The following is a 13,450-nucleotide window of genomic DNA, read 5'->3' on the forward strand; positions in this document are numbered from 1 at the left end:
CTGTTTGAACTAATTACCCGTATAAAAGATACCTGTCCACACACTCAATCAATCACACTCCAACCTCTCCACCATGGTCAAGACCACAGAGCTGTCTCTAAGAGCGGGAATTGCTATCCACCCGCAGCTGTACACCTTTTAAATGCCGCTGTCAATCTCAGACAGCGGCATTTAATGTGATTTCACCAGAAGCGCGTCACTAATCCTGCCCATTGGCACCCATGTCTCATGATCGCGGGTTGCCGACGAGTTGGCATGACAATCTGGGGTCTGCAGCAGACGCCTGTGGTTGTCATTGTCAGATTGGTATGAGCGCTGCCCAGCAGTCGGTGCTCATAGCAGGAGAACATTTCTGCTACACGGAGCAGGGCTGCAGCACAAGTCATTGGTTAATCCAGCTTCTAGTCTTCCATGGAGACTATTTAAGCAAGTAAAAATAAAAAAACATGTTTTTAAAAATATAAAAAAATATATAAAAGTTTAAATCAACCCCCATTCACCCCATTCAAAATAAAACACTTAAAAAAAATACACATAACTGGCATCAACCACATTCACAATTGCCAGATCAATATATAAAAATAATTAATCTGATCTGGAAATGGCGTAGGGAAAAAAAAACAAAACGCCAGAATTAAGTTTTTTGGTTGCCGCAACATTGCATTAAAATGCAATAAGGGGCGATCAAAAGACTGTATCTACACCAGAATGGTATCAATAAAAACATCGGCTCGGCACACCGAAAAAAGCCCTCACTCAGCCCCAGAACACGAAAAATGGAGACGCTACGGGTCTCGGAAAATTACACAATTTTTTATTTATTTATTTTTTAAACAAACTTTGGATTTTTTTCAACAATTAAATAAAAAAAGAACCTAGACATGTTTGGTATCTACTAACTCGTAATGACCTGGAGAATCATAATGGCAGGTCAGTTTTAGCATTTGGTAAAAGTAGTGAAAAAAAACTCCAAAAAACAGTTGTGGAATTGCATAACTTTCACCCCACTTGGAATTTTTTTCCCCTTTTCCAGTACATGATATGGTAAAACCAATGGTGTCGTTCAAAAGTACATATTGTCGAAAAAAAAAGGTATGGCTCTGGGAAGCAAAAAACAAATGCAAAAACAGAAAATGGCCTGGGGTGAAGGGGTTAATGAATTAAGAGAAATAAATGTGCCATTTTTAAGTGACAAGGAGGCACCAGATTTGTGACCAAGATATCTATAATATAACGCTGGGAGCGTCACTCTGTCCGAAGCCTTTATAGACTGCGCAAGCGCCAGCGCAGTCTGGACCCCACAGAGCGACGCTCCCAGGAGATCGCGGTATGCGTAAACACTGAACGCACACCGTGATCTCCAATGGAGAAGCAGGGACGAGCCAGGAGGGTGAGTATATGCTATATTTACCTGTCCCCCGTTCCACCGATGCACGCTACTCCGTCCTCCACCTCCTCTGCCTGCGACGTTCAGTTCAGAGGGCGCGATGACGCGCTTAATGCGCGCCGCCCTCTGACTGAACAGTCACAGGCAGAGAACCCCGGAAGACAGAGAGGCGCGCAGCAGTGGAACGGGGGACAGGTAAATATAGCAAGTGCCGGGGGCCTGAGCTAGCGGCAACTCCGGCACCTGACCCCCACAGCGCACCGGTGTCCCCGCCTGCTCAGGCCCCCAGCACTCGGCACCCAGCACACCCGCCCGCACTCTCAGCACCGCCACGCACAGCCGCCCGCACTTGGCACCGCCACGCACAGCCGCCCGCACTCGGCACCGCCACGCACAGCCGCCCGCACTCGGCACCGCCACGCACAGCCGCCCGCACTCGGCACCGCCACGCACAGCCGCCCCCCGCACAGCCGCCCGCACTCCGCACAGCCGCCCGCACTCCGCACAGCCGCCCGCACTCCGCACAGCCGCCCGCACTCCGCACAGCCGCCCGCACTCAGCACAGCCGCCCGCACTCAGCACAGCCGCCCGCACTCAGCACAGCCGCCCGCACTCAGCACAGCCGCCCGCACTCAGCACAGCCGCCCGCACTCAGCACAGCCGCCCGCACTCACTCAGCACAGCCGCCCGGGGCACAGGATGGGAGCAGCACATGACAGAATGGGGGCGCACACACATGACAGGATGGGGGTGTAGGCTGGAGCAGCATATCACAGGATGTGGGCGCAGGATAGGAGCACATGACAGGATGGAGATGCAGGATGGAGCAGCACATCATAGGATGGGGCGCAGGATGGAACAGCACATGACAGGATGGGGCGCAGGATGGAACAGCACATGACAGGATGGGGCGCGGGATGGAACAGCACATGACAGGATGCAGGATGGGGGCGCAGGATGGAACAGCACATGACAGGATTGGGGCGCAGGATGGGAGAACATGACAGGATGGGGGCGCAGGATGGGAGCACATGACAGGATGGGGATGCAGGATGGAGCAGCACATGACAGGATGAGGGCGCAGGATGGGAGCACCACATGACAGGATGGGGGCGCAGGATGGAGCAGCACACGACAGGATGGGAGAGCAAGATGGGAGCAGCACATACCAGGATGGAGACCATATACCAATATAAATGCTCGCCACCCGGGCGTAGAACGGGTTCAATAGCTAGTTTAATATAACCACTTCAAATGTATTAATTGCTCTCTGACATGGAAGAGATCTCAGTTACTTGCTGGAAAACCAACTTATTATCCCCTTCTATTACTCCTATGTATCAGCAATTCTACCAAGCAACAGTGGCGTAGGAAGGGTGGGGCGGTCCGCCCCGGGCGGCACAATGCGGGGGGCGGCACTGCAGCTGATTAAAGGCTTGTTTCCATTTGCGAGAAACACGTCCATATCTCGCATGTGGAAACCAAGCTGTGGCGCCGGCACTGTGGAGCGGAGCGTGCGGCCGCATAGGAACACATGGAGCTGCACAGCTCCGCTCCAAAGTGCCGGCGCCAGAGCTTGGTTTCCACATGCGAGATACGGACGTGTTTCTCGCAAGTGGAAAGGGGCCCTCGCTATTGACGTGCGGGCCCGAGCCCGCACGTCAATAGTTAACAGCCGCCAGCCAATCTGAGGCTGGCAGCTGACGTCAGTCCCAGCGTGCATGTCGCCGGCGTCTGACGTCATTGTCAGTCGCTGGCGAGTGCACGCTTCAGCTGCATGAAGATCAGGAACGCGGCAGGTAAGCAGAACTTGTTTTTTTTTTTTTAATTGAGAGCGGCGATAGGGGGGACCCAGGGCAGAAAGCTGGACACTGGGGGGCAGAAAGCTGGACACAGAGGGGGCAGTATGCTGGACACAGAGGGGGCAGTATGCTGGACACAGAGGGGGCAGTATGCTGGACACAGAGGGGGCAGTATGCTGGACACAGAGGGGGCAGTATGCTGGACACAGAGGGGGCAGTATGCTGGACACAGAGGGGGCAGTATGCTGGACACAGAGGGGGCAGTATGCTGGACACAGAGGGGGCAGTATGCTGGACACAGAGGGGGCAGTATGCTGGACACAGAGGGGGCAGTATGCTGGACACAGAGGGGGCAGTATGCTGGACACAGAGGGGGCAGTATGCTGGACACAGAGGGGGCAGTATGCTGGACACAGAGGGGGCAGTATGCTGGACACAGAGGGGGCAGTATGCTGGACACAGAGGGGGCAGTATGCTGGACACAGAGGGGGCAGTATGCTGGACACAGAGGGGGCAGTATGCTGGACACAGAGGGGGCAGTATGCTGGACACAGAGGGGGCAGTATGCTGGACACAGGGGGCAGTATGCTGGACACAGGGGGCAGTATGCTGGACACAGGGGGCAGTATGCTGGACACAGGGGGCAGTATGCTGGACACAGGGGGCAGTATGCTGGACACTGGGGGGGCAGTATGCTGGATACTGGGGGGGGGGCAGTATGCTGGACACTGGGGGGGGCAGTATGCTGGACACTGGGGGGGCAGTATGCTGGACACTGGGGGGGCAGTATGCTGGACACTGGGGGGGCAGTATGCTGGACACTGGGGCAGCAGTATGCTGGACACTGGGGCAGCAGTATGCTGGACACTGGGGCGGCAGTATGCTGGACACTGGGGGGGGCGGTATGCTGGACACTGGGGGGGCAGTATGCTGGACACTGGGGGGGCAGTATGCTGGACACTGGGGGGGCAGTATGCTGGACACTGGGGGGCAGTATGCTGGACACTGGGGCAGGATGACAGACATGGCAGCATGACTGGAGACAGATGGGGCAGGATTGGAAACAGATGGGGCAGGATTGAGACACAGGGGGCATGATTGGAGACGGGGCAGAATGGTGATACAAGCATGATTGGAGACACTGGAGGCAGGATTGGAGACAGATGGGGCAGGCTCATGGGGCAGGATGGATACGATGGGGCAGGATGGGGAGATCATATGGGGCAGGATGGATAGTCATGAGGGCAGGATGGGAGAACATATGGCTGACGCCAGGAATGAGACACACGGGGCCAGGGTGGGGAATATTATTACCATAGGGGCTAATTAAGGGATATTATTACTGCAGTGATGTATTTATTTTATTTTTTGAGTATACTGTTTTAAATGGAGGGGCGGTCCTATTACTGTGTACTGTAGAGTGACACTATGTCGCCTTCTTCATGTGGTGTAATGTAGAAGTTGGGAAAATTATGTAATGTGTTATGCAAGTGGAACTCGAGATAACTGTGTTATTTCTTGCAGAGACGAGTCCTGGCTGGATGAAGTGATGGCGGTCTGTGCGGGATGAAAGATGAAGGGCTTCACCTAGAGACGTCACTGGTGAGTCAGTGTGTTACCTATACACTGACACTATACACTGTATACTGTATACAGAGCTCCTGTGTATAATTTCACTAGTGATCACTGTATTACCTATACACTATATACAGAGCTCCTGTGTATAATGTCACTGGTGATCACTGTATTACCCGTACACAGACACCGCATACTAAGTACAGATCTCCTGTGTATAATGGAACTTATGGTGATAGTATTGTGGTTTTTTTTATTATCAGTATTATAGTATTCAGTCACTATGTGGTGGTAATATGTGGTCTGGTCATGATGTTGTGGTATTTGTTCCTTGTATTTGATATTATTTGATCACTGTGGTGGTAATATGTCATCTGGTCATGGTGTGGCGGTATTTGTGCCTTGTAGATAGTATTATAGGTCACTGTGGTGATATGGTGTCTGGTCATGGTGCTGTGGTATTTGTTCCTTGTATGTGGTATTATAGGTCATTTTAAAAATTGAAAAATAAATAAAAATATACCTAAATTGTACTGCATATTTTAACAAATATTTAATAGGTTACAGTAGAGTAGGGCCCGGCCAAGAGAGTCTACCTTGTCATTTTGGTGGCTTCAAAAAATCTTTTGAGCCGGGAAGGGGGGGGGGGCGCCAAACTCGGGAACAGCCCCGGGCGGCAAAAGCTCTAGCTACGCCTCTGCCAAGCAATAAGACTATTTATAAAGATGCTCATTAGCAGGTAGCACCAACTCATAGGTCACCTAGGATCACTACTTTCCAGAATGTCTTAAGTATTATTCTGCAGATAAGAGACTGGGGAAAAAAGAAAGCGCAAAAGGGACTTAACCGATAAAAAATAGAGGTGACCAAGATAAAGATCCACTCACCTGGTGTGGTCACTAAAAGCAACCGGTGACTAGCATAGAACTGTATATATGTCAGCCGCTGCAAGGACACCAGTCACTGGAAAGCCCGAACAGTAGAAACCTGGAAGGAGATGTCACTCATGCACTGCTGATGATGAATCCACGAAGCATCAAACGGAAGGAAGGTTATAACATTTATTACAGGTTCACACAGTCAACGCGTTTCAGGACCTCTTCATCAGGACAGAAACCTCAGGTTCCCGTCCTGATCAGCGGCAGCACATGAGTGACATCTCCTTCCAGATTTCTTTTAGTATTATTCTGACATTTCACAGTGATGCATTTCAGCTTTCATTTCATGACATTCCCAGTAGCTCAGGAGCTTACATACACATAGTATTTGGAGGCATTGCCTTTAAACTTTCTAACTTGTGTGAAATGTATTGGGTAGACTTTCACAAGATCCGCACAATAAGTTGCTGGAATGTTGGCCCATCCCTCCTGAAATTACGGATATTTGTGGTCCTCCTTGCTGCACAGGCTCTTTCAGTTCTGTCCATTCATTTTCTATGAGATTAAGGTCAGGGCATTGTGATTGCTACTGAACTACCGTCTTTCACCCCTTTCACACCATGGCCATTTTCCATTTTTACTCCTTTTCTTCCAAGAGCGGTAACTTTTTTACAATTCTGTCAATATAGCAGTGTGAGGGCTTGCTTTGTTTTGAGGGATGACTTGTACTTTTGAATGACACCATTGATTTTACCATATAGTGTACTGAAAAAGGGAAGAAAATATCATGTGCGGTGAAATTGCAAACAATAAAAAAGGGCAATTCCACAATATATTTATTTTCTTTACCATGCTCTCTATATGGGTAAAAGTGACCTGACCTTATGATTCTGCAGATTACTACGAGTACGTAGATACCAAACATGTATAGTTTATTTTTTATTTAACCCCTTAGTGACAGAGCCAATTTGGTACTTAATGACCAGGCCAATTTTTACAATTCTGACCACTGTCACTTTATGAGGTTATAGCTCTAGAACGCTTCAACGTATCCCACCGATTATGAGATTGTTTTTCCATGACATATTGTATTTCATGTTAGTGGTAAAAGTTCTTTGATATAACTTGCGTTTATTTATAAAAAAAACATGGAAATTTGGCAAAAAATTTAGAAAATGTTGCAATTTTCAAAGTTTTAATTTTTGTACATTTAAATCAGAGAGTGGTGTCACATAAAATAGCTAATAAATAACATTTCCCACATGTCAACTTTTACATCAGCCCAATTTTGGAAAACAATTTTTTTTTTTTGGTAGGACGTTATAAGGGTTAAAAGTTGACCAGCGATTTCTTATTTTTTCAACAAAATTTACAACACCATTTTTCTTTGGGACCACCTCACATTTGAAGTGAGTTTTGGGGGGTCATTACAAAATACCCAAAAGTGACACCATTCTTAAAACTGCACGCCTCAAGGTGCGCAAAACCACATTCAAAACCTGCTTCACGAGAACTAAAGCAATGTGGAAGGAAAAAATGAACAATTTACTTTTTTCACAAAAAAATTTACTTTGGAACAATTTTTTTTTTATTTTCACAAGGGTATAAGGAGAAAATGGACCACATAATATGTTGTGCAATTTCTACTGAGTACGCCAAAACCCTATATGTGGGGGAAAGCCACTGTTTGGGTACATGGCAGGGCTCAGAAGGGAGGGGGCACCGTTTGACTTTTTGAACGCAAAATTGGCTGTAATCAATGCTGGCGTCATGTTGCGTTTGGAGACCACCTGATGTACCTAAACAGTGGAACCCCCCCAATTCTAACTCCAACCCTAGCACACCCCTAAACCTAATACCAACCCTAACCATAACCACAAACCTAACCCTAACACACCCCTAACCCTAATCCCACCCATAACCACAACCCTAACCGTAATCCCAACCATAACCACAACCCTAACCCAACCCTAACTTTAGTCCAAGTCTAACCCTAATGGAAAAATGGAAATAAATACATTTTTTAAATTTTTTCTTATTTTTACCTAACTAAGGGGTAATAAAGGGGAGGTTGATTTACTATTTTTTTTATTTTCATCACTGTGATAGACCCTTGCTAAACCAGATACTAGTACCTGTGTGGTTCCTGATTGACTCAACCCTGTGATCTCCTGATTGAAAACCTTACTTAAACCTGGCACTGCACTTCCTTCTTTGCAAGATTTTTGAGCTCCCAGCCTTTAGTCTAGCATTTTTCCACCTGCTGCTTATCGTCAAGGTTCTTCTGCTGCTCCATGTACCAACCTCCGGCTATTTCCTGACTACGTTACCTACTTATCCTCCTAACTATACTGCTGCTCCGTGTAACAACCTCTGGCTACTTCCTGACGATGCTACCTGCTGGTGCTGCCCCTAGTGGTTGCAATATCACTACTCCAACACAGGCAAGTCCATAACAGCTCCTCTTTGTTGAGACACAGGTCTTCAGACCGTAGCCCATCCTCACTCATGACTAGCATGGGCTGCCCTTTGAATTATTTGACGGGGACCACATTACATGTTTACATTCTTGAAGAATCCCTTTAAATAATTTTGGCACAACTCTGGATGCTTGCTTTTGGTCAATGTCCATTTTGATGACCCATTTGCACATAACTTCTTACCGGATGGTGTGGCTTCAGTATTTCCATTTAAATTTCCCTTTCTCGTAATGTCATCTTTTCTGTTAAGTGCAACAGTCCCTCCCGCAGCAAATCACACAATATTAGGTTGTCATTCACATGCTTAACGTTTGGGATTTTTTCTTTTTGATTGCAAGCCTTATACTATTTCTTGCATAGATAATGATAGTCATTATTGCCCAACAGTTCCATTTCTGTTTCATCAGACCTGAAGACATTTCTCCAAAAAATAAGATTTGTCCCCCATGTGCAGATGCAAACTATAACCTGGCTTTTTATGGTTGTTTTGGAATAGTGGCTTCTTTGTTGCTGAGTGGCCTATCAGGTCAGGATGATATAAGACACGGTTTGTTGTTGACATCAGTATTTTTGTACCAGTTTCTTCCAGCATTTTCAAAAGGTCATCCATCTCTCGGAGACATAATGTGCCTCCTTAAAAGGTATAATAGCTATGTAGTCCCATGGTGTTTAAACTAGCAGATTATCATTTCGACAGACGAGAGTGGTATCTTCAGGCATTTGGAAATTGCTCCCAAGGATGTTCTAGATTTATGGTAATCCACAACTTTTTTCTGATGCTAAATTTGTTTTGATTTTCCCATATCAAGGAAAGAAGCAGATATGCCTTGAAGGAAAGCTGTAAAATGCCACATGTTCACCACCAATTATCTCAAATCATGTCAATTAATCAGAAGGCTTTGCTTTCTGGAATTTTTCAGGCTATGTAGACATAATCACTTTTTTATTTATGTACATTTCTTCCCCACTTATATATATATATATATATATATATATATATATATATACATACACACACATATACACACATATATATACGGGGGTTGGAGAAAATGATGGAAACACCTGGAAACATCAACAAAAGTTAGTTTAATATGGTGTAGGTCGACCTTTTGCGGCGATTACAGCCTTAAATCTCCAAGGTATGGACTCATACAAGGTGTGAATTATTTCCAAAGGAATTTTAGCCCATTCTGCAGTTAAAACACCCTCCAGTTCTTTGAGCGACGATGGCGGCGGAAATCGACATCTAACTTGAATCTCTAAAATCGACCATAAATGCTCAATAATGTTGAGGTCTGGGGATTGTGGGGGCCAGATGAGATGCTCAACTTCATTAGAATGTTCCTCGAGCCATGCTTTAACAATTCTAGCTGTATGAATTGGTGCATTATCATCCTGAAAGATGGCGTTCCCCTCCGGGAACAGTGCTTGAACCAATGGATGCACTTGGTCGCCCAAAATGCCTAAATAATCTCGGCTGTTAATTCTTCCATGAAGGGATATCATTGGCCAGGCAGATCGCCACGAAATAGCACCCCAGATCATCACAGAACCTCCGCCATGTTTTACGGTTGGGAGAAGGCAGTCTGGATGGAATGCTTCTTTTGGCTGTCTCCAAACGTACACTTAGCCGGAGGTCGGAAATAGGGTAAACGATGATTCGTCTGAGAATATCACATGTTTTCACTGCCACCAATTCTGGAGGTTTCTACACCACTCTAAACGCTTGGAAACATTTGTAGGTGAGAGCAGCGGCTTTCTAATTGCAGCTCTTCCGTGGAATCCAGATTTGTGCAGCTCCCGACAAACAGTTTTCGTGGAAACTGGGTTCTGTAGGTGTTCATAGAACTCAGCAGTGATTTTCAGAGCCGCGGTCTTGCGATCCTCTCTCACAATTCGCTTTAGAGTCCGACAGTCTCTCTCAGTCAACTTTGACTTTCAGCTTTGCTGCGGACGTTTTTCCTGCTCTTTCAAACGCAGTCATTACTTTGGAGACAGTACCTCTTGACACGCCAAGCATTCGGGCACTTTCTGTTACACTAACGCCTGCCATACAAGCACCAACAATTTGGCCTCTTTGAAAATCCGAGAGGTCTGCCATTGGTATCATATTCTCATCAATGTTCTTACAATTATGCAAAACAAACAGTTAAATTACATACACATATCACATAACACAAATAATCAACTACAAAACATTACCATATGTCACTGTTTGCATGTTTATCACATGTTTGAAGATTATTATGCCAAAACGTTAGGTGTTTTCATTATGTTGTCCACCCCTGTACATACATACATACTTTATATATATATATATATCTTCCGACAAGCCTACAACCTGCAGTAACCACCGATCGACCAAACCGCTGCATGACAAGCTCTATACTCGCCTACTGTATTCTCACCCACCCCTTGTAGATTGTGAGCCTTCGCGGGCAGGGTCCTCTCTCCTCCTGTACCAGTTATGACTTGTATTGTTTAAGATTATTGTACTTGTTTTTATTATGTATACCCCTCCTTACATGTAAAGTGCCATGGAATAAATGGCGCTATAATAAATAATAATAATAATAATAGACACACACACATATATGTGTATTAAACATACTAGAGATGGGCGGACACCTGGATGTTCAGGTCCGGTGGGTTCAACCGAACAGTTACAAAAAGTTCTGGTCCGGGTACAAGAACAGTACCCGGACCCGAAGCCCATTGCCATTCACTTGAATGGGGGGCCTGAACATCCAGTGTGTGCTGTGCTGTCATGTTCAGACAGAACGACTGACAGGTGAGGGGTATTGTTGTTTTTTTATTTTTGGTTTATTACAGGAAAACGAGTGCTTCGGAGGAATTAGGCGAGGGCGCAAGTATGGTTTACCATAATTGAGATTATTAAAGGAGTCTGTGTCATTTTTTCAATTAAAGGACTTTATTCTTGTTGTATGTGTTTTCATACAGTTTGTGACTATGGGGTTAGTAATGGGGGCATCTTATTGGACACCTCTTCATTACTAACCTCAGTGCTTGATGTCATGTGACAATACAAAGGTGACATAAAACCCCCCAACTATCACCCCTCTTGCCACCACCACAGGGCAAGTGGGAAGAGCCGGGCAAACGGCTAGAATTGGCGCATCTAATAGGTGTGCCTTTTCTGGGCAGCTGCGGGCTGCTATTGTTAGGCTGGGGGGGGGGGGCAATATCCATGGCCTCTTACCAGCCTGAGAATACCAGCACCCAGCTGTCTGCTTTAGCAAGGCTGGTTGTCAAAAATGGGGGGGACCGCACACTGATTTTTTAAATTATTTATTTAAATAATTAAAAAATATGGTGTGGTGACCCCTCTATTCTTGATAACTAGCCTTGCTGAAACTGACAGCTGAGAGTTGCAGCCCCCAGCTGTGAGTTTTGCCTGGCTGGTTAGCAAAATTACAGGGGAACCCACACTGGTTTTTTTTTTAATTATTTATTTACAGGGGAGGAGCGGCTAATGAATACTCCCATCCGTAATTCCTGCTCTCGATGCTATTAGTGGCAGCAGGTATGAGATGATGGGATCAGTTGTCCCATCAGCGGACACCAGTGACTAGAGGTAAACTTTATACCTCCGATCACAGCTGAGTGCTCACGCTGTCTTTTGATAGCATGGGAACCACGGCTCTCTAACCAGTAGGGATGATTTCACCGCTGATCAGAAGCAGTGTTTGCCGCGCTATCATCCACATGACAGCGCGACAAACATCCGGTGTTCGGGCAGCGAACACAAACAGTAACACGGATTTCCTGGTGAAGGGCGTGCCCGAACAGTAGGTATTCGGTACGGACGCCGAAATTTACTGTTTGGGTTCGCCCATCTCTAGATAGATAGATAATCCATTGTGTTCAGCCTACAACCGAACACGATCCTGAGGAAAGCAAAAGCTGCATTTTGCTAATTTCCCCAGGTTAGGGGAAAAACTCCTTCCTGACTACACATATGGCATGCACCCTAGTTCCCTGGATCAACGCCCAATCACAGAATTCAATGCCTATGACCTGTATTATATTTTTCAAAAAAGGCATACAGACCTTTTTACTTTTTTAGTTTAACATGAAATTTGCAGAGGGGATAAATATACAGTAAGTTTTAATGACTTCAACTTATGTGTATGTCAACTTCGGAATTTAAAGGGAACCTCTCATGTAAAAAAGGCTCTTAGCCTGCAGATCTGAAGATTGATCTCCAGGTTAATGGCATTCTGAAGCTGTGTGGCTGGGAAAAAATGAACTTTAATCCTTTGGCATTCAGTCATAGAGGCATAGCTGCAGTTATTGGCTGTATCCATTGGACTTTACTCAAGAAGAATCATTGGTCTCTAAGGTATCGATAACTGGCCTCAGTGACTCAAAGAACAAACTGGAAGTGAAAAACAATACCAGGTAGAGTGTTATTGCTCTCTCTAAGCTTTGTAGAACAAGTCATGTGTGAGAACAGACCTGCGTTCTGCCACGTGACAGCACAACACTGCCTCGTAGTTACTACCAGCATGATACTATAGACTGAGGACTCCGGGGAACAATAAGCTGAAGAGCCAGACGCTGCATACGTTCTGTTGCACAGCAGACACCCTCTCCATATTCTTAGATTCCTCAGTCTTACTTTGATCACTTAGGATTTGAAATCAGAACCATTTAACAAAACCCAGGAGGTCTTACCTTCATCTGTACAGCGTTAGTGATGTATGTGAAGTAGTGTGGAGCAAAGTCAAGAAACGACTGAACTTCGAGGCGAGGCATCTGTTTCAAAATAAATCTGTCATCTGTGGGGAAAAAAGGAAAGCAATTAATTTGTACCACACAAATGTCCACAAAAATACAAAAACTTATGGCAGTAGTAACAGTCTGTCGTAACAGTCAATCGCACAGGTGACATCAAATATGGCTGCACTTACTGTTAGATTCTAAATAAACTGCTGTCAAATTAATATACATCAATGCTTAAGAGATGAACTGTTACTTAGATATCAGTGTCTTGCGTTACCTTTAAGTCTTGTGCAATATGAAGCAAGTGCTTTACAGGCTGGTTCAAGGGGTTGTTCAGGACTAAATTATACTTTAACTATGAGCCAAAAAACTAATGGACAGGTAGTTCTAACAAAGGCTGTCCGGCACTAACTCAGAGCAATCACTGATCTGTCCTGCTGAAGAATCAGCTGCTCCATGTCAGCAAAGCAGCTCTTCTTCATCCAGGTTGCCCTGCCGACTGGGCATGAGTGCCGATGTCATGCTGACTGAGAGCAAGCTCCCTGCAGTTATGAAGCGGGAAGCCGGCTGTCAATCAGC

General features: G+C 45.8%; 1 protein-coding gene across 3 annotated transcripts in view; it reads right to left on the reverse strand.

Annotated features, from left to right (window-relative positions):
• PIKFYVE (phosphoinositide kinase, FYVE-type zinc finger containing) overlaps positions 1–13,450 on the reverse strand; it is a 450,712-nt gene that overhangs the window by 40,296 nt on the left and 396,966 nt on the right. For all 3 annotated transcript variants that reach the window (XM_077275690.1, XM_077275691.1, XM_077275692.1), the window contains one exon: positions 12,824–12,927. In XM_077275690.1, coding sequence (XP_077131805.1) covers positions 12,824–12,927 — 104 coding nt within the window. The remainder of the gene's footprint in view (positions 1–12,823; positions 12,928–13,450) is intronic.

The sequence above is a fragment of the Ranitomeya variabilis genome, chromosome 7 (assembly GCF_051348905.1).
Source record: "Ranitomeya variabilis isolate aRanVar5 chromosome 7, aRanVar5.hap1, whole genome shotgun sequence".
NCBI classification, from domain to species: Eukaryota; Metazoa; Chordata; class Amphibia; order Anura; family Dendrobatidae; genus Ranitomeya; species Ranitomeya variabilis.